This window comes from Aulonocara sp. 'chitande type north' Nkhata Bay, linkage group LG18 (assembly GCF_057382095.1).
Source record: "Aulonocara sp. 'chitande type north' Nkhata Bay isolate Kocher_YH1m ecotype deep benthic linkage group LG18, A_spYH_male_GT1.1, whole genome shotgun sequence".
Taxonomy (NCBI): domain Eukaryota; kingdom Metazoa; phylum Chordata; class Actinopteri; order Cichliformes; family Cichlidae; genus Aulonocara; species Aulonocara sp. 'chitande type north' Nkhata Bay.
This window is the reverse complement of record NC_141361.1, coordinates 31,196,438-31,223,699: the sequence shown is the minus strand read 5'-3', so window position 1 is coordinate 31,223,699 and position 27,262 is coordinate 31,196,438. Positions and strand designations below refer to the sequence as shown.

Genomic DNA, 27,262 nt, shown 5'->3' with positions numbered 1-27,262 from the left:
TGTGTTTAGCCCGAGTGTTGGAGCTCTATCCGCAGTGCTGTACTGTGTTTTTCTCTCTTTCCAGATTGACAAGGCAAAGCTGTGGCCATCTACTCTCAAGCTAGCAAGGTGTCAGATCAATTTTGCTGGCTCTGGATTTGGCCTGTTGCACACACACACACACACACACACACACACACACACACACACACACACACACACACACACACACACACACACACACACACACACACACACACACACACACACACACACACACGCTACTGTATATCAGACACCGTGTGCCAGGTCTCCTTATCAGGATCGATCAAGTTCAGCCAAGCCACTTTAATGGATGGCAGACCTCCAAAGCTAAATTAAGGAAAACATCAGTTTGTAGCCAAAATGCCCAGCAATGGGCTCCACGTCTCAGTGTACTGCTGCAGCTCACTCCCCTGTGTGTCAGGCTTTGAAACTATCATGACTCCATTTAAGACATTAAGTTAATTAGGTTTTGCTGTCAGCAGATCATCCCACAGAAGGGTGTAGGAGTGTTTAAGCATGTGTTTGTTACACTGTTGTTGTTGTTGTTGTTTTTTTAATGTATACATACAAAATGTATGTATGTATGTATGTATATATTGGTGTGAAGGATCACAAAGTTAATGAAATTAAATAAGTAAAATAAAGTGTAATGCTTTTTAACTAAGTGAAAATGGCTCTGGCTTTATAGCTGGATGCCAAATTCCATTAAAGCTGCTTCTCTCAATGACTTTTGCAGTCTAAGTAGTGCTAACATCTACTTAGGATTTCTGAAAGCTTTTACAAATGTATGTGATCCTATACAATCTCACTACTTCAACAAGTAGGACCAAACCAACAAACGCTTATTAATAGAAAATGTGATATTTTGTTTAAAGGGGCCATCGAGCCCCACCCTCAACAGAGCAATTAAAGTCACATTGCCCAGCCTCGCCCCCCTTAGTTCCTCCTTACCACCTTCATGCCCTGTCTCCACAGTCTGATGTGTGATGTGTGGAGGGTCCGGGCTGCGAGGATTATGGCAGTGGTGACTTTTCCCAGGAGAAGCTGGGACCCTGTTTACTAGAAGGTTTTAAAATTTCTGTACTTTTAGGTGACAGAAGGAGACATGTGGCCTGGTCAAAACACAGAGATCTGCACTCTAAAAGATCTTTAAATATAGTAAACATACCTTGTGTGCCACAGACTGCTCCCAAACATGAGGGGACAAGTAATACCTCTAAAACACTTAAGTTGGCTTTATTAAACGTTAGATCTTTAGCTGGGAAAACATTTTTAATTAATGATTTAATCACTGAGCACAGCCTTGATTTTATGTTTTTAACTGAAACTTGGTTGGACCAAAATAACAGTGGAGCTGTTCTCATCGAGACGACCCCTCCTAACTACAGTTTTATCAGTGAGGCCAGGGTGAGCAGGAGAGGAGGAGGGGTTGCTGTCTTATTTAATGAATCATTTCAATGTAAGCAACTATCTCCTGGAAGTTTTCAGTCTTTTGAATATGTGGCTTTACAGCTGAAGGCCCCATCCAAAGTTGTGTTTCTTAATGTTTACAGGCCTCCCAAATACTGCACAGACGTTTTTAATGACCTCAGTGAACTGCTGTCTGTGATCTGTGTTGATTTCGACTATGTAATTATTGTTGGGGATTTTAACATCCATGTGGACAACCCTCAGAACAAAGGGACTAAAGACCTGAGTAACACTCTGGGCAACTTTGGGCTGACTCAGAGGGTGAAGAGGGCAGGAGGGTGAAGAGTCCGGACTAAGACCACCTGGTACCGGAACAGCTCCTTCCCCACAGCTGTCAGACTCCTGAACTCTGCCTCCTGACATCTGACCCACGTTAACACATGGACTGAACATACACACACCCACAATGGACAACCGTACCCTCAAACACACAATAATAACATGGACTGAACCACCACTCACAACCACCAGCACTTTATATAGCCTCTGTAGGAATTATATCTCACTTATCTTAACTGCACTACTGTATAGCTCTGTGTAAATAATCATTCTGTACATTCGATAATTTTTAACCCTACAACTGTTTACAACTTACATAGTTCCCATTTCTGTATAGCTGTATATCTCAGATTTCTGTATAGTTTTTCATATTTATATCCTGTTCATATCCTGTACATAGCTTGTACTCACTACAGCCTGTACATACTTATAGTTATAGAATATTCACAACATACTTCATACCGTGTACATTATAACATACCATAATAGACCCATTTCTGTAATATACTCACATATCTATATTATTGCTAATATATATTGTAATATATCTATATCACTAAAGCACTTCTGGATGGATGCAAACTGCATTTCGTTGCCCTGTACCTGTGCATGTGCAATGACAATAAAGTTGAATTCTATTCTATTCTAATTCTAACTTCACATCTGAGCAGACAAGTATCACATGTGGAGTTCCCCAAGGTTCCATCTTGGGACCCTTTCTGTTTAACATTTACATGCTCCCACTGGCACAGATTATAAAGAAAAACAAAATAAACTATCATAGCTATGCAGATGACACACAAATATATATCACAATGTCACCAGGAGACCGAGGCCCTGTACAGGCTCTTGGTAAATGCATCGAGGAAATTAATGACTGGTTAATGACTCCACAGAAAAACGATTACAGGTCACCAGAGAACTTCAATCTATACACCTAAAAACCACAAACCAGGCGAGAAATTTGGGTGTAGTGATGGATGCAGACCTAAACTTAGAAAAACACATTAAGACAATAAAAAAATCAGCTTACTATCACCTCAAGAATATATCAAGGATAAAAGATCTGATGTCTCAACAGGACCTGGAAAAACTAGTCCATGCATTCGTCTTTAGTAGGCTTGACTACTGTAACAGCATCTTTACAGGTCTACCTAAAAAAATCAGTCAGACAACTACAGCTCATTCAGAACTCCGCTGCTCGAGTCCTCACTAAGACCAAAAAAGTGGACCACATCAGTCCAGCTCTGAGGTCTTTACACTGGCTGCCTGTCCGTCAGAGGATAGACTTTAAAGTTCTGATGCTGGTCTATAAAGCTCTGAATGGTTTAGGACCAAAATACATCAGTGACCTCCTGACCCAGTATGAACCTTCCAGATCCCTCAGGTCATCTGGATCCGGTCTTTTATCAGTTCCCAGAGTCAGAACCAGACACGGAGAAGCTGCATTCAGCTTTTATGCTCCTTATATCTGGAACAAACTCCCAGAAAGCCTCAGATCAGCTGAAACACTCAGTTTATTTAAATCCAGGTTGAAGCCTCACCTGTTCTCAGCTGCATTTGAATAAAGCACCAAATCCACACTTTTAAGCTTAAATTTCAAAACTTACATTTAACTACAGATTTTATCTACTGTTTTGATTTTATCTGTTTTGATTTCATATACTGTTTTGTTTGTTTGTTTGTTTGTTAATTAGTTAGTTTGTTTGTTTGCTTGTTTTAATCAATTTTAAATCATGCTTTTTATTTGTTTTTGTTTCTAATGTCTCTGTAAAGCACTTTGAATCACCTTGTTGTTGAATTGTGCTATACAAATAAACTTGCCTTGCCTTGCCTACTTTTTCCTATTCTCTATCAAAGATATAGAGTTAAAACTGTGGATGTTTATGTTAAACGCAGACATAATTTCACATATTGTGCTCAATATGTGTGCAAGTAATCACTTTGGGCTAAGAGCTCGGGCTTCAAACTGCTCTAAATGGGCAATCTAGGCATTTTTTGTCTTTCCACTCTTGGCTCTGTATGACGTCAGTGAAAGAGGATATGCCTAATAAGGTCACTTTAGCTTCATGAACTGTGAGGAAGCTCCTCCCACCCTCCTGCTGTACAAAACAGCCGATCAGAAAAAGGCAGGACTTTTTTGTTTCGTATATCATGCAAAGCTACTTTAAAAGTGTTGCAAATTTGGAAATGAGTATAATAGGTTTCATCAATTTCTGTGGGCATTTCCATATACAGCATTAACTGTGTGTGTATGGTTGAACTGTGGCCTTTCACTAAGCAACACCTTTTGGTTGCATCTCCTCCTGCTTGAGGCTAGCAAAACTGGTAAGATTTTACATAAGTCATAGCAGCTGTGTGCACATGCTTAGAAACCTCAGGCTTCTGAAAACAAAAACAAAAAAATCAATAACACTGCAATCCAGAAAGGACCAGGAGTAGACTGGAAGCAAAGCTCCTTTTAATTTTATAAGCAACGTTTAGCAATTACAAATCTTACTCAGGCAAACACCCATGGGACGGAAACAAGGATATAAACCTTGACTCAATAGGTCTCCAAACAAGCATTGAAAGAAATCAAACACTCATTTCATCTAAGTAATAATGGGGGGTGTGGGGTCTCCAATTTTCTGCTCCTCTTACAATCCCAACATTCTATGCTAGTGTTTGTACCTTTTCTTCCTGAAGCACATAGATACACAAATACTGACGACAGTGTCTGCTAGAAACGGAGGTGCTGTGTTTATGATGCATCAATGCTTTTTCAGCATTAAGTACACTCAGTTTCTGAGCAGAAAGTAATTCCTGTTGGGACGCTGCAACAACTGCTTTTTAGATGCCAAGTCAATGCAAAAATCTTGAAAACATGACATGTTTCTCTGTTGTACACCTAAAGTACCAAAACAACCCAAAAGTACTGGGATATTTTGCATTACATGATAAGGGATGTGATAAACAGCCAAAATTTAGAATGCAAAGAATTTCAGAAAAATTCTGAATGAAAGGAGAAAAAAACCTGAAACACCTGCTGGAGATTTCTTCCACTGAAAGGGAGTTTTTGCTTTCCACTGTTACCAAGGTGAGTAGGGTGTAAAACCATACAACACACTTATGACTTTCAATTCCTTTACCAACGCTACTTTATGATACGCTACTCTAAACCTTGTGATTGTATTGTATTTGATTTGGGAGAAATGCCCCCTGACTGTGTGGTGACTGGGCAATCTGAGTAAAGCGGAAAGAAATTTTATGATTTGTTTAACTGTAGGCAATTTGAACAAAAAGAAAGTTACAAACCAGGTCACTACAATGCACTCACCAAAATGAGCTTAATTAACACTTCTCTGATAGAACGCTAAGTGTGATTAGCCTTTATTAAGCCATAAACAAAGACCACATTTTGCAGACTGTGCGACTGACTTACAGGCACATAATGCAACTGCAAGCAGTATTGATGTAATGCATTATTAAATATATAAAAAATAACATCAAAGGGAAAAGAAAGTCTATAAAAATCAATATTTTTTAAAAAAGATATTACCAGTTTTGCATTACTTTTTTCACTCTGTACAGATACTGTTTTTAAGTTTGGACATTTCAAAACCGCCTGCTTTCAAGTCAGCATGAATATGTATTTGGGTGTTTGAGGGCATATTTGTGTGTCTGTGTGCAAACCTTCCAGTGTGCGTGTGTTTGTGGACTAAGAAGGTTTTCATTGGAGCTTAACTGTGACAGTCTTGTCTCCATTCTGCTGGCAGATCAATACTATAGTCGCAGATGACTGTGCTGTTACTGGGAGCCAGTTAGCACACACACACACCCCCTCAGCCACAGGCGTGTGTGACAGACAGAGCCTGTCTGTGATGGTGGAGGATATTAGTCTTATTACGAGTGTCTGGGTCTCTGAGTGACTCATGCTAACTCTGTGTGTTTGCAAGGCGGCAGGTTAAAAGGGCTTAACATGAGAATATACTCTCCACCACTCCACCACCACCACCCACCTCCAGCATGTTTAGCCTCCTGGCTCATCTTGTTATTCTCCCCCCCCCCCGTTTCCTCGTTCCCCCTCCTCTACTACTTTGCATCCAAGCTGGCTCCCCCCCCCCCTTGTCCTCTTTTTCTGTCTTTACCTTTAAAGCTCCTGTTTTGCTTCAGGAAGCCAGACTCCATTTTCAAGTTTGTGACTGATTCTTCTAGTTCCTGTGCTTATTTGAATAGCCAAGGTGATAATTATGCCTCCCTAAATGACAAACAACAAAAAGTTCAAATACCATGTCCCACTACAGTTAGTAAACTCCACGACCACTTTTTAAAATAGATTTTTCATTTTAATAAGACTAAATGTTTTAGATAAGAGAAAAGTGACAGAAAATGTGTTGTTAGCTTGATTTTACTTATGAGGAAATCACATTGAAATGAACATCTCTGTTACATGACAGACAGGGCCAAAGCAGCACCTGTCCAAAGCAGCACATTAACATTCAACAAACACAACATAAATCAATTAAGTAAATTAATATAAATATAAAGTGGTCTTAAAATGGAACCCTGTGGGATGCCTTAAATTAGCTCATAAAAATCAGCCTTATCTAAGACGAATCTACAGGATAAAAAAATAGTTTAAAGACATGGACACAGTAACAACACAAAATGAATATCAACTATTTGAACTATTTGATCTGATGATTTAAAATTTGGTCAAATTGCACAGCACTGGGGTGTTTAGCAGAGTTGCCTCACAGCAAGAATATCCTAAGTTTCCTCCATCTGGTCCGGGCCAGAGGTTAGGTTAATTGATGATTTTAAACTACCCATGTGAATGTGAGTGTGAATGGTAGGCTGTCTCGTCATCTTAGCCCTGCGACAGACTGGCGACCTGTCCAGGGTGAGCTATGACAGCTGGGATAGACTTTTATCCTAGGATCATGAATCGGATAAGCAACAGGATTTAAAATGAAAATACATTACACTCCAATATGGCATGATTTATGAACACTTTGCAGTTGTAACAGATGCCTCTGAAAAACTAAGTACGCCCTTACTGGTTACACAAGAATCAAGAAGTAGCAGCCAGGTGATGTTACTCAAATAACCTTAATTAATTCATCAGTAAGTGTGACCATCTCTATAAATGCCTTTTAAAGAAGTTTAGGCACTTGTGTGTTAACACAATGTCCCAAAATTCCCAGGAGTGGATGTCCTCATAGATTCAGAGGAATTGCAAAAAAACAAGTATATCTCGGGTATGTCTCAATCTACAGGTGTTATTTACATTGTTAAAGGTTAAAGTTCATGAAAGCACAATTTTAAAGAAAACTGAACGAGTGTGTCATGTTTGGACAAGAACAAACACTTCATACCAACTGTCAAGCACAGTGGTAGAGGGGTGAGGATTTAGGCTTGTTTTCCAGCCACTTCAGTCAGTGCAGATAATGAATCAATCATTACTCTGTATACCAAAGTATTCTGGAGAAAGATGTGAGGCCATCTGTCCAACAACTAAAGCTTGGCCCAAACAGGGTCATGCCATATAACAATGATTCCAAGCACACCAATAAATCTACAACACAATGACTAAAGAACAGAATCAACGGGTTGCAGTTTCCAAGTCAAAGTCCAGAACTCACTCCGATTGTGGGGGGGACCTTAAGAGAACTGCATAAAGTCAGAAGTAAAAATGATTACATCATGTTAATGTTGCTAGACATGGTTTTACAAGCTACTGAATCATAGGGTGTACTTAGTTTTTCACAGGACAGAGTCCTATGAAAACCTTTATTCGCACAACTTTTCATGTTTTCAGTGATAAGTCACATAGCTTGTAGCCCAACACACAGTACTGCAGTTACTGCAAGTAACAAAACAAGATATACCGCTGTAAGAAATCATGTAAGAAATAACTCCTGAGGTCAAGACTTGGGTTAAGTTAAAGTCTGAGAGCCTTTGTTGTGATGCCTACAATAACACACCTTGTTAAGTCTGTGTTAAGTCCCCATTTCAAGGTTTGTGACTCGATTGCATCATCTTTGCTCCCACCATCAAAGAATGATGTAATTTAAACCTAAACACAGTGTCTTGGGACATTTGCTGACCTGTTATTGTTTGGCATGACTTTAAAGACCATTCAACAATATAATAAAACTGTCCCTTGTAATAAAGCTAAAACATGTCCCTGTTGCCACAGTGTCCAAAATTGTATTGAGTTATAGCTAAATAAAAGCTAATGTTGCATTCAATATGTACAAATTTCAAACCAACTTCAATATTCCTTCCATTTTCCCCTACCGTCTATCCATTCATCACATCAAGAGGGAGAGCCCTCAATAGATCACACCCTGATGACCTTCTCCTTCCTCCCTTTTCTCCTCCCCTTCCCTCTACAGTCACTCCATCAGATCAATATGTAGAGTTCAGCATGGATCACACCAAACGTTAGTGTTTAAAATGTAACCAGCACCACTCCTTCCCATTTCCTCTGCCTCCCAGATCGATAGCAAGAACGCCGAGATGAATTCACCGCCTTCATCATCATGCAGTCAGTCTTGTCCGGATCGATAAAGGTTTGAAAATTAAAATCCTCATCACCTACATCATCATCTAGCCTGTCAACGATATAATTGTCAATATATTACCATATTTCTGAGCAGAAACAAGCATGGACATGAATATAAATCCAGATGGTGTAAAAAGCAGGAGATGAAGTGCTGAATGCACTGACATAATTCAATATCAAAGCTCTCTGTTAAAGAAATAAAGAAAGATGTTCACCTCTCAGTTTTTACACAGGGATTTTTATTTTAATTCAATGGAAACTTTTAGAGTCATAGCAAACCTTTGAAAATACCAGATGTTTTAGGTGAGCTGTGCTCAACATTTGGGGAATCTGACTGAAAGGTGGTGGCCTTTAAATAAAACTCTGAATTTCACTGACAAGATACCCACTCAGTGCAGTGACATTTTTATGGGCTCAAATTGTGGTCATAAATATTTTGTACTTGTAAATCAGTTTTGTACTTGTAAATCAGGATTTGTATGTGTAAAAAGAATTTGCGTGTGCGTAAAAAAGATTTGTGTGTGGACTTAGCCAAAAAATACATGGGAAACTCTGTACTCAAGTTTCAAGTTACAAGTACGAATTTTGACCCTGTTTTTCTTCCTTTCATCTGATTGGCCAATGTCATGTCAATCACAAATGTAACTATCCAATCAGAGAACAGCTGGGTTTGGCTGTCGGAGGGGCTCTTTTTTGAACTGCAGGTCCTTGAAGGGTAATACAGTTTGTAGCTGGAGGATCTCTATGTAAATATCCGATAGAAGCTAGGTCCCCTAACTTTCAGTAGCTGTTGAAAGGATAAAGTTGTGGTATATCAGTGGTTAGATTAGATTATTACTTTAGGCTTAGTTTAACACAAGGTCAGGGCTGACCCGGGACCATGGCTGTGAGTCACAGTGCGCAGCATAAAGGTCCTTTCACATCGGACGCAGCATGTGCTGCTAATGCTAACTGCTAACTAAAAGCCAAGGATCCAGAATTTGTTGCACTGGCTGCTGAGCTCTGTGGGTTTTTGCAGCAGCTCTACCTGTAATAGATGCACCTGCTCCTTGTCGGCTCTATCTCTGACTTTATGTCCTCTACAAGAGTTTGGTTTTTTTGAAGAAAAACCCTGGTTCTTCAAATATTCAATAAAAACATGTATGCTCATTCATAACGAAGAAAGCTTTGTAACTATCCCCACTAGTGAACACTGTCATTTCCACAACACTGCCCCCCACCCTAGGTCCGCAGCGCTGTTGAAAAGGTTCCTGTATTAAGCATGTAAACCCGTGACACAAAAATCACCAAACTGAGACACCACAGACTGTTTTCCTTCGTGGTGATGAAGGAAAACGCTGGGCTGGCATGTAAAAGGGCATTTATTCCCTTCAAGGACCTGAAGCTCCATAAAGCACCCCTTCAATAGCCAAATCCAGCTGTTCTCTGATTGGAAAGTTAAATTTGTGATTGACATGACATTGGCCAATCAGATGAAAGGAAGAAAAACAGGGTCAAATTTCGTACTTGTAACTTGAAACTTGAGTGCAGAGTTTCCCACGTATTTTTTAACTAAGTCCACACACAAATCTGTTTTACACACACACACAAATTCTTTTTACACATACAAATCTTTTTTACACACACACAAATTCTTTTTACACATACAAATCCTGATTTACAAGTACAAAACTGATTTACAAGTACAACATATTTATGACCACAATTTGAGCCCATACATTTAGAGAACAACATGTAAAGTGATTTCAGATGATGGAATTCATGGGCACGATCGAGAAGCCCGAGATGTCCGTACAAATGAAGAAAAAGTTACAAAATAAAACTTGGAGTAAAAAGAAGTAATTTCAATATTCACTTTGTTTTTTCAAACACAATGGCAAATGCGCTGCCGCAAAAACATTTACCTTTTTTTTTTTATACCAAACATATTTTGCGTCCTGTGAATGAACAAATATGCAATGTGCTCAGTCAGGCCTTATGAGCTACCCTGAGCTTGTTCTAACCTTCAGCACGACATACTGGCAAATCTCAGATGTCGTGTGCTATTTAATCTGTGTACAGTTGCTGCAAGCCACTTTGCAACCTGCCTTGCCCAATTCTTTAATGCTATTCAAGCAATTTCTGACTTACTCGGTAGTCTGTGATGCCCGCTCCGTTCTGTGTGTCTACCTGCTGCTTTCCTTTTGGTTTTCCACGTATGCATGAAAGGGTGAGGAGGTCACAGAACAACCGTACCACCAAATATAAATAACTTAGATGGAATCACAATCCAACTTTGACTTAAGTGATCCTGCCAGAACTACAGTTTTACCCAATGAACTTTGGTAATGGTACAGTGCTACTGAACTACAGCTGTGTTGGCTATATTAAAAGACTATAATACAAAGCTATATTAGCAATAGTGCACGTGTTACATGTTTAAAGTGAATTAGAAAGGAAATCCAGTCAGTCTGCTCTTGTGTGTGAATGTGTGTTTAAAGCACTTTGGATAATAGCTCCATATAAATGCAGCCATTTTCCATTTATTCTGATCATTATGTAAGAGGTGCAGCAGCCCCTCACAAAAGCCAAATAGCTAGCAATAACATGTAATATAATAATATGCATTTTAAAAAAAAGAGAAAATAAAATAAAAAGGAAGTAAATAATAAAATGCCCAACCCAGTTCATCTGTGTGTTAAGTACAACAAAAAAAATATACTGGTTTCAATATTCCCTGGAGGTTTTTGAATGTAATTTGTAACAGGAATACAGTGCAGTGGGTGCAGAGCTGCTGAAAGCTGAGTCTGAGAAGCCTTATTGTGCCATTTGTAAAAATGTCTTATTTCTCCATATCCTGCACTGATGCAAAGATGACAAGCTCCCCATGAAGCACATTGTGTTTATAATTACAGTTAGAACTGGAACTCCTTGTCACGGCAAAGCTACGTTTACAGCAGAGTCTGCAGATTGGCTCTTTCCCCTCATCCTTCTGAGTGTGTCACCTTCTTCCCTCTTTATCACTTTTTTTCATGATCATCTGTCCCCAAAATCCTTTTAATGCTTCGCAAATCCAATTCCCAATGATCTAAAAGTTTGAAAGCACATAGTTAGGTCTGTAGCTGCAGCAGTGCCTACGGCGCGGTGTGACAATGAAAAAGACATTAACTCTGCTTCTTAAGTACACGCAGCAACTACAGTATACATCTGTTCAGTCAGCCTCAGCAAAGTGCAGATTTGCCAATCGGACTCTGAGAATATAATATGTGCAAAATCGGCTGCAAATGAATCAGCCTAATTAATAAATGCATGCGACTATGCTGTGAGGGAAGACTACATATGTCATCCGTATGCACATATAGAGTTAAATAGCTGGGTGCACACAGCTATTACTGTTTGGACAGTCTGAATTAATAAATGAATACACAAGAGTAGGCACAGAAGTGCAGAATTTGAATACAAATTTCCACAACACGGTATGTCCAGTACTGATGAATCATCGATGATTCAAAAAAACTACAGGCTTTGATTTATTTTTTTATTTTTTTTAAAAGGAAAATCAAATATTATTTCATTCTCACATCTGATTGTTTGATAGGAACCATGTTCAGGCAGGCTGTTGAAAAAACAGACTGCAGTCACTGACAGGTATAAGCAGAATAACAGCTTTTAGTTCCCTATTTGATTTTTCTTCTTACCTAGCTTAAGCCCAACAATCTAAGCTAAACCAAGCTTACTTACCTTACAGTCATAACCCTCAAGCCTCACATTCTGACTCTCATCACTGTGCTGTTTTAAAACCGGATTCATCTGAATGAATTACACTGAACACTCGTTATAACTGACATCTCATATACAGGTGAGGCCTGCTTTATTGTCCTTTTGGGTCTAATGTGGACCATAACATAAAAAAAATCATGTTATATTGATTAAAATTTGAAAGTTTGATGCCATTTACTGAGATCATGGATCAATTTTCCATCTTGCTGGACATTAGGAAAAAAATGCTGTTTTTTTCTGCATTTTTAGACATAGAAGCTGTGTCCATCTTTTATATACAGTAAACATCAGAGCACTAAATACTGCCTGGCATCTCCGCCTGCCTCCGCCGTCTCTTTCTGCTTCCTCTTGATGAGATCTTTTGATGTTGAAAAGATGCATTTCTATCACACAGTTAGCATATCAAAGCAAACCAAATAACAGTTTACTCAGTAAATCCATGTTGTGCAACAACAAGAGGTGACTCCAGGACTTGAAAGTTTACTAAGGTAACTAGACTGAGAAAAAAATCTAATAGGCACTCTGGGAATTAATTGCCACCTAGTTCCATCCAAGCTTTGGGGAAATGTTTTTCTGTGATATAATCTGTTCATGATGCGATAAGGCCACTTTGTATTAATATTGTTTGTTTGAATTTGCTTTTGATTCTAAATGCACCTCATTTGTTTGATTTTAGTTTGGTTTTACCACAATTTGATTCCGGTCAGCTCAATTTTCAACACTTCTTGGAGTCACTTAGCCTGACTAATGACCAGAGAAATTCTGCAGCTTTCCATCACTGTAGACAGCTAATGCATGTCTACTCTTAAAAAGATTTAATAGCTCACTGTAGCTTTAACAAAATCTGATTTGCCAGTAGAACTATTAAGCTGAGGCTGTTTGATGAGAACAACTGTCTATTATAGCTGTTATTTTTGTAGTTTCTACTTTCAGACTCATCGGTTCACTTCCTAATGAAACTGTGTGTGTAAGCCTCCTTGTTTGACAAGGCTGATATTTACCTCTTAGACTTTCTGTAATGCTCTGTATAGCCAAAGTCCATTCTTCCGATTACCTCAAAGAGGAAAGACTTTTTCCCTCCTTCGGGTCTATTAGGGACCTTTCCTAGAAAGCAGTTTTTGAATGTAATAAAAACAGGCAGTAGCTCTTAGTGAAGCCTCTCCTCTTTGCAAACATCTCTGTTAGTGGATTTGTGCTGAGGGAGAGAGAGTCACACTGCTGTGAGTCTAAGCTGGCAGAGCCTTGACAGCTTCTGGGTAATGGGCGCTCACTGGGCTCGCCAGACAGGTCACATTTTCCCACCAGACGAGTGACAGTGGGTCTCACTGGGTGCTCTGGTTACAGCCAATACTTACACACACACGCGCGCACATACATACACACAAAAATGAACATGCACATGCGCGACACACATGCAGTTACCATTTAGCAGCCAAAAAAGCAAGTGGCCGTGCATGTGATTACCTGACAAATGTTGCAAATGAAACAGCCAAAAGCAAGTAGCCTGACATGGGAGGCGGCGATCCATAGTGGTGCCACCAGAGAGATGGTATCTGTAGCTACTGAGGGTATTCTCGCTGTCATAGGTCCACTTCGATGATTAGATAGAAAGATGGTGGCCAGGGAACAGTGGGATAAATATAAAGAGGCCACTCTTGTATCCTAGAGTTTGTCCTACTTTGCTATATTTCAAGTTACAAGCTAAAGGATTCTTAAGATTAAGTAGCTGGGTAAGATACGATTCAAGCAGCCAGTCCAGTGTTGGTTTTAAAATGTACAAACACTCGGCCCTAAGCTAGTCCAGATCTGGCCGGTGACTTTGTTTTCATTTTGTACAACCAAGCCAAAGTAAAAACCGCTACAGGACACAAAATAATAACGCTGAAATGTACTGCTTGAGCAACAAAGCGCTGTTTGTATAGATCAGAAAGACAGCTGACAGCATGTCTGTGTAGGTTCTCAGTCATCCAGGACACGTTAGTCTTGAGGGCTTGAAAAGACAGTAACTGGACTTATTTAGGTTTGTGAAGATATTTTTCCTTCGTCCAGAAGGATTCCTCAGATGTGAAACAACTGATGGAGAGTCCCACGGAATTAAGGGTTAAATACACACCTAAAGAAGTTCAGGCGCCTTCTTTCCAAGCCCTCAAGACAGCTGACAGGTTGAAAAGAGCTGGAAAAGATGATGAGCGAAATGTAGACAGAACTAAAAAAAAATATGGAAGGACATAAACTGACATCAAAAACGGAGGTCAGAGGAGAAGAGATGATAAAAGTGAACACGAGGGAAAACATAATAGCAAGAGAAGATGAAGAACGAGAAGAGCAGCTCTCTCTAGAGCCAAAAATCGTGGGGAAAAACAGGGACCGAAGCTTTTTAAGTGCTGTGTATTCAATATTGAATATCTGCAACCAGAATTGCACTGAACGCTTCTACTGATTAGTTTTATCTACTCTAACTGTGGTCAAAAGAACTCTTTGCACAGACAAAAACACTGTCTCGGTTTGACTGAAAGAGTAACACACACACACTGTGGATTTGTACTTTTTGAAGCGATAAAGCAGCAGCATGTGTCGCAGCAGACACTGTGACCTGTGGTGACTGATTAAGACCGGAAAGAAAGGCAGAGCAGTAGAACTCATTAGCACCTCTGAAAGTCTTTATTTTCTGCAACACAACAGGAGCAGATTCCTGAACGGCCAGCCCTCCACAGCCATGTGGTCATTCTTAACACTCACTTTGATTTGAAGTTTTCTTTAGCGACTGTCTGCAAACAGAACTTCATCATACTGTAGCTTCCTGTTAGACATATCAAAGCCAAACATTCAAGACAAAGAGATTCAGGTGAAAAGACATCTGAAATAATCTATAAGATTAACAAAGAAATTTGTGACAAAAAACCTTTATTATTCTAGTATAGTTACATTTTTCTTTCATAATGTGTTGTTAACACAGGGTAAGCCCAAGAAAGGCCACGCTGAACACAGCCCCGTCCTCTATTGTTCTGCTGCTTTCTATCTTTCACCGCCATCAGCAAGATGTGTCTGAAAATTCTACACAGCTATTGTATTATCTTTGGTCATATCATATCTACTGTGCCTCAATCTATAAACTTGTGGTTTATCTGGGTGTAGAAACTAGAGTTGCTGCTGCTTTGGGAAAGACAATAAGATGGTCCGTGATGGATTTGTCCAACAAACTAATAGAAAGAGAGTAGCTCCACACATCTTGATGATATTACAGATTAGCTGGCTTCAGATAGAGTTATCCTACAAATAACACATTTTATTTTCCGCATAATTAGTTTCTAAGAGAGCGAGAGAGAGAGAGAGAGAGGGGGGGGGGGGGGGGTAATTGAGTTGATCTTCGTTATTTGGATAATTACGAGTTGAAAAGATATGACTAATCTAAAAAGCCTTAACTGTTTCTTTTTAATGCCCCTGATCATGAAGAAATTGTATAGCAGAAGGTTCTTTGTTTTTTTTTCACACAAGTATCAAATCAAGAATTAAACTTTAGAGTTGTACAGAGTTTGTAAAACTTAGTATGACCACTTTTACTCTTCAGCAAAGCTTAAACACTCTCAGGCAAGCTTTCCTGAAATCTCTTTAGGTGTTCCTCAGGAATATTTCTCCAGGCTTCTTAAAGGAGATTCAAAGATCTTCTTTGGATGTTTTTGCCTTTTGTTCTGTTCTCTGTAAAGATGATCCTACACTGCTTTAATAATATTGAGGTCTGAGCTCTGGGGAGGCCAATCCATGACTGATAGAGTTCCACTGTGTGTTTTTCTATGTAGGTATGCTTTTACTGCATATCATGCTGAAAAATAAATACTTAGCCAATCAGATGCTTTCCTAAAAGTACTGTATTGTGAATCAAATCACTTTTCTGCATTTATAATTCAATCAACTTTGACAAGATCCCCCAATAGCACTGGCTAAAATATCCAATATCCAAAGAAGAACTTCAAAAGTCTTTCAGAAAGCTATTCCTCAAAACTAGCTTAAAAAAATACAAGAAAGTCTGGTTTACTGGGAGCAAAAAATTAAATAAATGAGGTGTGACTCAAGATTTCTGCACAGTGCTGATCATCTGTACCAGACACTTGTCACACTTTATGCTACACAACTGAGAACAGTGGCTAGGTAATCTGGAACATGCAAAGTAAGAAAAGCTGAGACTGTTGCTAATATATAATATGACTTCTATACTGGGTGCTGTTTTAGCAACACATTGGTTTAGAACACACTGACTGTTAACAGCTACATTTTTCTTTAGCTATAATTACATATTCTAATTTGCCAAATGAGGCAAAGCAATCTGTGTCATGCTAACGTTAATCTAGCTAAACGAACAAATAGAAGAACAAAAGAACAAATAGAAGAAAGAAACAAAAAGTCAACAAGAACAAACGTTATGGATCAAAATGACAAACAATTAACGGCAAACGCTGCAACAGTTTGCATTTTTACGTTGTCTGCGCTGCTGATGTTAAATTAAAGTTTGTAGCTTACATACAGTTTCAATATGTTTCACCACAAATGCTACCAAGATGAATTCCTGTCCGTGTATTGTAGCTGCCGATTATATTTTGACCCCTCTGTTCTCTGGGACAAGCAGTGATGAATAAAACTATTTGGAACAGCAGCAATACTAATGTTTCAGAGGTAATTGAACAATAAATCCAACACGCTTTAGGCACTACAAACCTCCAGCATATTGCCGTGCTGGACTTGTGTGTTTTGCCAAACCATTTGTCCATTTAGTAATTACCCCGCAAGTCAAACAAAGTGGATGGCCTATAAAATGGAAGACAGTGTAATCCGGAGGACGCTCTGCCCCTCACTAAATAATAAACCCATCTAATCGAGTTTGCAAGACTGCAGCATTTATATCTGCGCGCGGCTGTGTGATGAAGTGGAAGACACGTCTTTCCGGACTCTGCACCTTTTCCCATCCCACGTTGCCGCCGTTGCAAATGCGGCCCTGTGACAGCGCAGAAGAGCTATACGTGCATCAGTTAATTAGACTTGTGAATGAGTCAGTTTTAGACCATCTTCCTGCTCTTTGTTGGTCCACCCCTTAAATTGAAATGAGAATTACAATACGGGCAGATGAGTAATTAGTCTGAGCCGGACGGAATCCCCACTCGCTTAACGGAATCAAAGAGAAGAAAAGATGATGGATTGTGCACGTCTATTTATGTGTGTGTGTGGGAGACAGAGTGAGAAAGAGAAATGAAGACGGAGGCTTTAATCGTGTTCCACTGTCCTGAGAGGAGGGCTAAGTGCATTATCACTATTGTGTCAGCAGTGCAGTTTTCACGTTGGGACCAGTATGGAATGTGTAGAATGTGTTCTTCAGGCTCAGAGCAGATATTGAAGCTGCCGTCTAAACTCAATCAGAGGCAGATAATATAACAATGCTTTATGTTTTTCGCCCGTGTTATCAAAAAATATATAAATAAATAAAGGAACAAGACGGCCCCGCACAGCACAGTGGATTCTGACAGTGGAACATCCTTTAGAAAGACCAAAAATAAATAATGCTGCAAAATGATTTTGCTGTCTCGGGTGCAGTGAGGAATTATTAAAAATATCAGGTTTACACAGCAAATTCAAAAGTGTTAAATTTTTTGGTGTTAATAGTCTCCTTGCAAAAGTAGAGTTAATTTTACTCTAAGTAGAGTCACATTCTTTTAATGTAACTCTGAGGTGTAAAATGATAGTAGTTAAAATCGAGTGTTAAAAATGAGTGTTTCTCTGTCAAATCTGGAGGTGTTAAAATGGAAACATTAACTCTTGACCTCTTAACTCTGAACTCCTAGAGGGGCTATGACACCAACAGAGTAAATTCACAGACTCCGCCCCCAGCACGACTCCAATCGAAGCTGAAGTGAAGCCGTTTCAGAACATTTTGCTCTACATATTTGAGTTGTTTGCCATGCTTGGTAAGTCATTTTTTCAAAGATTGTTTCAATTATTATTAGCTTTTACTTCTGTGGCTCTTTGGAGTTGAGACAAAGCTGTGTGAAAGGCATTAGCCATGTTGCTCGCTGATAGCATAATATTCTGTTTTAGCTAGCTGAAAGGTATTGTTTGCGGGCAAATACCACAGCCTTGAAAAAAAGCTTGCATGTGAATTTTCAGTCAAACTTTTGGTCAAATACACCTAAAACAATGTCTAGAATGTGAAATGTTGGTATAATGGTGCTACTTGAAGCCTGAAAACGATCGCCCATAAAAAAAAAAAACGAGCAAACAGCAGTAGCTGACGTCCTGACTGGGTTCTACGTTAGCATTTAGATCCCTCCAGAGTTTTGTGCACACGGTTTAGGTAAAAATGAAAAAGGTTGAGGTTTTACATTTAGTTCAGTATTACCTGTTGCCTGTGTCCTTGTCTTTTGGGAAAATACTTTACACAATGGTGTTTAACACTAAATCAGAGTTAACGTACCAACTCTCCAAAAAGAGTTAAATTAACACTCTCTGGTGTGGACCCATATAGACACTTTAATAGTGTTGAAATCAAATCCGACAGTGTTAATTTGGACATGCTGGATTTGCTGTGTATAAGCAATGTTACCTCTAAGCCAGCGGTCCCCAACCTCTTTTGCGCCACGGACCGGTTTATGCCCGACATTATTTTCACGGACCGGCCTTTAAGGTGTCGCGGATAAATACAACAAAACAAAAATAGTACCGGTACCGAAAAAAAGAAGATTTATTCATAACACACGTGAAAAGACCCAGGAAAACCGAGTTAACAATAAAAACAATAACAAAATAACGCTGAAAACCGATAAAAACCCTGAAAAAAATACATTTCACACCTGAGCCTCAACTCTCGCGGCCCGGTACCAAACGACTCACGGACCGGTACCCGGGGGTTGGGGACCGCTGCTCTAAGCTGCGCGCATGCGCAATTGTGCACTGCTGGCTCGGTCTCTGATCACAGAAAATCTGCGTTGCGCACACAAAAAAAATCTAACCTGAATTGAAATTAAAATTAATACTTTAACAATTCTGTTTTTTAGTGTTAGTCAGTAAGTGACTGGCTGCTCCCGTATGGGATTAGAACAATCCCGCCTTATCCCATAGTCCAGCCAATAATGCGATTCACATTCGTATATACGCAGCTAATCAACGTCGTGGGCATGCTGTTTTAGCTAGCAAAGCGGCGTTGCTGATGTGGAGTGAAGCCACGTTTCCTATTGGTTGAAAAATGTACTATGCGGACCAATCAAAAAATGATATGGCAACATGGCATTTAGTTGTTTAGGAAGGGGGGGAGTTTTAGGTGACGGCGGTGTTTTGAGATTTGAGAGATTTGGGACATTTAGCGCAAATCTTGTGTAGTTAGTGTGTAGCAGAGGTGTGGACTCGAGTCACATGACTTGGACTCGAGTCACATGACTTGGACTCGAGTCAGACTCGAGTCATTAATTTTATGACTTTAGACTTGACTTGAAAAAATGTTCTAAGACTTGTGACTTGACTTGGACTTTTACACCAATGACCTGGGACTTGAATTGGACTTGAACCGGTTTACTTGAAAAGACTTGATATTTCACCCCAAATATAAAATTTAACATGCATATTATATAGAGATTGAAAATGTGACGTCATTCAGGGGTAAACAGCAAAGGATTCTGGGAACTCGTGGCAAGAGGTACTAGCGCACACAGGCTTTCAATTGAAATCAGTCACACAGCGATAAAAAGAAACACAAAAATGTCAAGAAGCTGTTGTATTATTAACTGCAATAGCCGGTTGCATGACAGCCACGGGAAGCCGACGGGTAAAGAGATCGGTTGTTATCGGATTACGTCATTGAAGAGAAATTGTTCGAGCCATGTTTCCGAAGTAACAAAGACGCGACGGATGGCCTGGATTGCAGCCATTCAAAGATCAAATGTAACGTCCCGGAACACTCCAGCTCACAGGTTAGTCTGCTCCAAGCATTTACACAAAGGTCAGTCTGCTGTAGTAGTTAATACGTCATTTTCATAACATAATTTGTGATATAGGTTACAAACAAGTCTGGCGCTGAACAGAAATTGTCGCGCTATACTCCTTTATTGTGCATAAATAGTGAATTGTCCTGACACAATATTGCGTTTCGCCTCTGTTATTATGGTACATTGAAAAAAACATATACTTTTATTCACAGGGTAAAACAGGTTTTTTGTATCACTAATTGCCCAGTACGATTACAGCATACAGTATTATTGTCACTGCTACATTTCTGTGATGCTACCAGAAATTATTTCCACTACAAATTAATTACCGTTGAGCTCAAAGGTCCTATTAATAAACGGTTAAGGAATGTGTATTTATGAAGACAATTTGTGAGACTGGTAAACTTATGATACGTACGATGGTCTTTCGTTCTACACGGTGCATTTCAAGGTCCTGTACCCATCCGTCGGTAAACTGTACCTGGGGCAGTGACCTGAAGTTACTAAACTTCATGAGTGTGTGCGCTCACTCCAAGAACCGTATAATTATAAATATGCATATAAATATGCTAAGATGAGATAGCTGACTTCATCTAACTAGCAAATGTTGTCCAGGCTACGTTGGTGATACAGTTTTTTTTAATGTGTATGATATTTTTGTCATGCGATTTTAAAGCCAGTCCTACAAGCGCATCCAAGAATAACATGCAGCTTATCTCAGAACTGTCGGTGAAAATTATTCTTGGAGCTAGGTTTAATTGAGCTGCATTTTAAAGAGGTCCAATTTCACAATTTGTGTATATTTTCTAAGTTCACTATTTTGTCATGTGTTGAGAAAAACACAGATTTTAAAATTACATGGTCTAATATTTACATTTAGCATAACTGCAACATTATTTTTTCGTTTTTTTTTTTTTTTTTTTTAAGACTCGAAAGGACTTGAAATTCAAAGTTTCAGACTTGTGACTTGACTCGGACTTTTACACCAGTGACTTGAGACTCGACTCTGACTTGCCTGACATTACTTGAGACTTGACTTGAGACTTGAGGATAAAGACTTGAGACTTACTTGAGACTTGCAAAACAATGACTTGGTCCCACCTCTGGTATGTAGTGTAGTCAATAGTTTTGTTGAGTGTGTCAGAACCATGAGGCGACTGCTGAATGTTACAGGTGTTACAGGAGTCACACATCTCCTGTTGTCAGGCCTGCAGGTATCAGGCTGTTGTTCTTCTTTATCTCATAGTGGACAGAAATTATTTTTTGGAGTGGCACAAATAATTTGTGTGGCATCAAATTTGCAGAACAGCTGATTGTTCTGTAAATAGTTTGAAATGTTTATTTGAAAAAACGCCTTGGCTGCATTTTTAGGTAAACAGCTGCAAAAACTTTGTTGTTTGCATAACTCAGTTACTTTTTTGAAGAAGTAACTATATAATTCATTTCCTTTAGAGCTTTATTTAAAAAAAGAAAAAAAAGAAAGAAAGTTGTGTTTTCAAAATTGGAGTTCAAGTTTCAACTTCCAATAGTGTTAACATACTACACAGGTCATGAACAAGATTTTTTTTAATTTTCATTGTAAGTGGGCTAAAGCACTTAATTAAAAGTAGTCTAACATAAATGTAAATGCTGTAATTTGATTATTTTAATAAACCATGTAACTTGGATGGATTCGATGCTGGCGGGACCACAGTGCACACGTCTGCTGTCGCTCACAGTGGTCCAAGGGATCGCTCAGAGAGTTTGTGTGTCCGCTCAGACACATGAAAAATTAGAGGGAACATTGCTTATAAGGGTTACAAAATTCTTCATATTTGAGCGTCCATTATAACGCCTTTGAACGTTAGTCAGGTCACATAATCGCATCGCGTCTACATTACCTCTCTTGAAATGATGTGTCAATTTGGCATTAGATTTCTTTCAAATTCAAATCCTTCCAGGGAAATGAGATCGTTTCTCACGCATAACTCTCAGCATCAAGGCACAGCGAGTAGTTAATGTGCAGTTAAAAGCTTCAGGAATGCAACTCGAGCCCGTCAATAAACGTTAAGCCTGCCAGTAAGGTTTTGACAGCACATCTAGAGTTAGGTTCATTAATGGTCTCAAGCTTTTTTTATATACTTCTCCTTAAAATGACTCTGAACTGAGCAACATGTGTTTTACACCATCACAGCCTAATTGCTCCATGTCTTTGTCACCTCCCTGTTGTTATTCTGTGCACTTAATATGAACAGCTGAAAAAGACTAAGAGGCGACAATGGTGAACATGTGTTCTTTACATGGGTTCAGCTAAGGGGATCGTAATTACTAAACGTGTAAAAACCTGATAGCAATTCTCGTGTTGTTAAATAACACAAGCAAGCAAAGCTATCATTTCCTATAAAAGGTGTTTAGGAGGCAAAAGGGAAAAATTGTTTAAACTAAATTTTAATTAGTAGAGCATCAGGAACATTTCCTAGTCAAAATATAGTGCATTTAAAAACCCAATGATTTTTTTCACTAATAAATGAGCCTAGCCTAGTTGACTGCCTTGAGTTGTGCTGTTTCAAAGCTGTACTAATCAATATTTTCATAATACAAACAGGTGAAATATCCAAGTGTAGTTGGGAAGGGATTGTGAATATAGATCCGCAGTAAATTACTGACAGTGGGCACTCAGCATCTTAGTCTGTTTGGTTTTGATGTCTACGGTTCTGCAGCACCTCAATAAAAGCTGAACCCTTGTCGGTTTGCTGGTCTGAAGCAGTCAGGTGTGTGTTAACACAATGCCAAGGAGGAAAGACATCTGCATCATTGCTACCCATCAATCTGGGAAACATTATAAAGTCATTTCCATACAAAAAGTTCAAGTCAACTGGAAAACATTCAAGACTGTTGCCAGTCTTCCCAGAAGTTGACGTCACAGCAAACTCCAAGGTCAGACCGTGCAACGCTCCGAGAAAGTGGAAAAAAGCCCAAGAGCTACACCGTAGACTCTACAGGCCTCAGTTAGCAAGTTAAATGTTAAAGTTTATGATAGAAAATTAAAAAAAGAGTGAACAAGTATGACTTGTTTGGAGGGGTTGCTGAGTTCTACATGCTACTGAATCACAAGGTACACTTAATTTTACACAGGACTGCTTCTCGAACTGGAAGGTTGTTTTTTCTTCTTCTTTACCCTCATAAATAAAACCTTAGAACTGAGAGAGGGTGCACAAGTATGACTTAAATGGTTTTGATGCATTCTCAATCATCCAGGTAAGAAAACCTCCAAGAGGTTATTCTGTTCATCTGGACGTAGCATTTTCAGTGGGAGAAACGTTTCGTCACTCATCCAAGTGACTTCTTCAGTCTCCTTCTTCAGAGACTCAAGAAGTCACTTGGATGAGTGACAAACAATACAATGAGTGCTACATACAACAGCATTTATGAAATATTAGCAACAATCGCTTAAACTAAGATGCATGGAGATAATAAGAGTAATATATTAAAGAGCAATTTATAGAGTAAATTATTAATGTTTACTGGCAAGTTAGGTATAAAAAAATCCAGATAAATGCTAATGTTTCTTAGCGATTAGCTGAAGTATAATTAGTTATTTTTAAGCTATCATTTTGGCTATAGTCAATATGTAAACACTGATTTTTACTGTCTGTTCTGCTCCTTCTATTGGTGCCTTAAATATAAATGTCAGCTAGAATGTAACTATCTATCTAGGTACTGTAATAATGCTCCCTGCATTATTTAAATGCTATAATCTAATGAGATACAAGCTCACTTAAAGTGAGCTTTTAAAAATAATAATAATATGTAATCTAATTACTGCTGCACTGTGCACACTACTCGACTGCACTATAACAAACCTGAAACATCACATCAGCACATCTCTGTGTATGTTTAAACTGGGTAAAAGAAAGCAAGCAACATTGGGTGCAGCGCTGCTCTCTCCGAGTTCAAAAGCAAATCACTACAGCGCGGTTACCAGCACACCGATGAATTTTGGACACGAATCAAGGAGTGTTTCTCTAATGCGAGCAGCTGTATAGCTAGTCACCTGCGAGAGTACAGCTGACACACACAGGTAGAGTGTACAGAAGATAACCTGACAGGTGTTGGACACACAAACACGTTCACACGCACACACCTGATGCTAGTCATGCTTCCAGTCTCAGAGCCAAGCTTGCATCTCTCCAGCTGACTGGCGACAATCTGTCGTTCGGCTTCCAGCTCCCTGGTCAGACGTTCAAACTGCAGCTCCTAGAAAGAGAAAGAGAGACGGGGAGGGAGAGCAAGAATGTGTCAAAACAATCTGTCTATTTATTTACTGTCACGTTTACAGTCATCCTGAGCATTAGTTTGGCTGCGTTCTCGCTGACACATTTTTAATTGTTGTGAAATGGACTCCGCAGTCTGTGGTGGGAAAACAGGCCAGATATCGCTGCGTCTGCCAAGTTTCACACTGCCAGATATTCACAGAGAAGAGTTTGACATGTTGCAAAACTGTGACACCAAACTCAAACCATCACAAATGTGACATTTGCTATTGTGCCACTGAGGAAAGTCATGGAACAGCAGAAGGTTTTGGGGGAGAAGAATTCTGCTATTTTTGACATATAGTGTCAAAAAAGTTGTAAGCATTACTCTAATACTTGGCTCATCTATGCACTGACACCCGATGGATTTATACCCTGCTGGTAGGCATATGCTGGTTGATATTAATGGAGTGGTGGGAAAAAAGTTGTCAGTCACATCTCACAAAAAAAACATTCATTCCCCCCTCCCCGCCCCCAATTGTTCTAGGATAACAGACAAGAAGGACAGCCCTAACTGTCCAGCCAGTGTGACGAAGAACTTCAGCTGCAAGAACATCCCTGGGGAAATGCATGTACCATGTTAAAGCTCTGCACATATGTATCTATGAGGAAATTGTGAATTCCCGCATACTCTAAAAATATGAATATGAAGAAATGGGCCCATTGAGATAAACAGCTGGTGACACCAATTCTCCAGTGGAGTGACATTACACCACTGCAGAAGAGATTGCAGCAAAATGATCCAGTCCAAAGAGCAACAAAGAGGATGTGGAAAACATGATGGACATAATTTAGTATGTTTTATGTATTTAATTGGATGGTTTTCTATCTTTCCGGCAGACCAGGAGGTTCAATGGGTTTTTTTTTAAAGGCCGTGCTTAATGGTTATTTCCACTGCAATTGCGTCACATTAGCTACGTTCACACTGCAGGTCTTAATGCTTAATTCAGATTTTTGGATCAAATCCGATTTTTTTGTCTGCTCGTTCACACTACAAATAAAATGCGACAGTAAACGCGCTCTAGTGTGAACCCTCAAAGCGGCCCGCATGCGCAGAAGAAGACGTCACACACAACGCGCTCTGTTTAGACCCAGAGTAAACAATGGCTGTATCCCAATTCAGGGTCTGCAGCCTTAAAGTACGCAGCCTCAACGATCCTCAAGGGCCGCGTACTCAAAGACCGCTAAGGCCGGAAGTGCGAGGCTTGTGAAATGGGACGGTCTAGCCTCCGTCGCGCTGCCCAGGTTGCCTAGCAACCATGATACTAACAGTTGGAAACGTGTCATACAGCTTTGTTTGACAGACATGAAGGAGAAAATCTTTTGTTCATTTGTTTGTTTCTTTCTACATGAGCTTTGATCATTCTCTGTAAGATTAAGGTCAGCTATTGAACGGCGTATATTTTAAAGTAAAGGCCTTAAAACCAAGTTAGTACAAACGTCACTAATGTCACATAACTTTGCCGACATGTTGCCAACAGTAATTTTTAATGTTCTTCGTTATTAAACATTTGCACATAAATAAGTGACATAATATTCTGTACTTAATTAAAGTTTACTCTTCGGCCGCCCCTCATCCGCCGTTTTTTTTCGGCAAAATTATTCACACCCACCGCCGCGCTATGCATTCTGGGATATGTTGGGCCACGAAGTCTACACTGCCACAGCCTTAAAATTCAGGGAAATGAAGGACGCATTTCAGGGCTGCATTTCGAGCAGCCTTTGAATTGGGACAGGCTTCGGCGCGCCGCTGTGACGTAATCGGCCTTGAAATGCGTACTTTAAGGCTGCAGACCCTGAATTGGGATACAGCCCCTATTGTTTGACTGATGGCCCTTAATATAAAGACTTCGGACTTTACATTTCCCAATTTTTGCTTTAAGTTATTTTGTTATTTACATAATAATGTAAATAATCTAATAACTATCCTTATTGCTGTTTTAGAGAGGAGTGGCGCTTCAAAGGATAGTAGCAGATTTCTGTCAGAATCTGCAGATTATACAGTATTAATAAAATGTTCACGTTTCTCCAACGTTGTCTTCCCAACAGTTTCACTGACATCTACGCTGGATGGCCAGGAAGCGTTCGCAATGTCTTATCGGGTGCTTCTCCGGAGCTGATAATTGGCGTCTGTCTTGTGTCAGTGACGTAAAAGACAGATTTAATGCGACTTGACCATTCAAACAGCAGTCGCTTTCTAAAACATCGGATATGTATCGGATTCAGTACAACATACGAAAGTACGGAGCCCCGCAGGGGACATGGGAGAGAAAAAAAATTAGGGAGAAAAAAAAAATTAAGACGGACTTTTGCGAGATCTCGCAAAAGTATTAGCCGCATTCTTCGGAGGCCGCCAGCTCGAAGCAGACCGGGAGGTCGAGGCACGATGTGCCGGGAAAGCGGTGTTCCTCCCGGCTGTAGTAGGTCTCAACCTCCCGTTAGCTTCGAGCTAGTGGCCGCCAGCTCGAAGCCAACCAGGAGGTCGAGGCACGATGTGCCGGGAAAGCGGTGTTCCTCCCGGCTGTAGTAGGTCTCGACCTCCCGTTAGCTTCGAGCTAGTGGGTGTCAGATCTCCAAAAACGTCGGAGCACTTTTGCAAATATGTGATGTCTTGTAAACCGAGCAGGTATCTGACGTTTACACAACTACATTCACGCCTCAAAATATCTTAAAAGTGTATTTTGTGACCCAGAAAGAGTAATATTACAACTAAGTAGCTGCCGCCATTGTTGGAATTCAACTTTCGCGAGAAAGTTTTGCGAGATCCCGAGTTTGTTTTGCGAGATCTCGCAAAAGTCCGTCTTAATTTTTTTTTTCTCCCTAATTTTTTTTCTCCCATGTCCCCTGCGGGGCTCCGTACGAAAGTGACCCAGATCGGATTTGAAAATATCGGATTTGTGCCGTTCACACTGTCACACCATGAA

General features: G+C 39.7%; 1 protein-coding gene across 9 annotated transcripts in view; it reads right to left on the bottom strand.

The window, feature by feature from the left end:
- ctnnd2b (catenin (cadherin-associated protein), delta 2b) overlaps positions 1-27,262 on the bottom strand; it is a 227,297-nt gene that overhangs the window by 120,079 nt on the left and 79,956 nt on the right. For all 9 annotated transcript variants that reach the window (XM_086273574.1, XM_086273576.1, XM_086273577.1 and 6 more), the window contains one exon: positions 24,170-24,282. In XM_086273574.1, the coding sequence (XP_086129700.1) occupies positions 24,170-24,282 (113 nt within the window). The remainder of the gene's footprint in view (positions 1-24,169; positions 24,283-27,262) is intronic.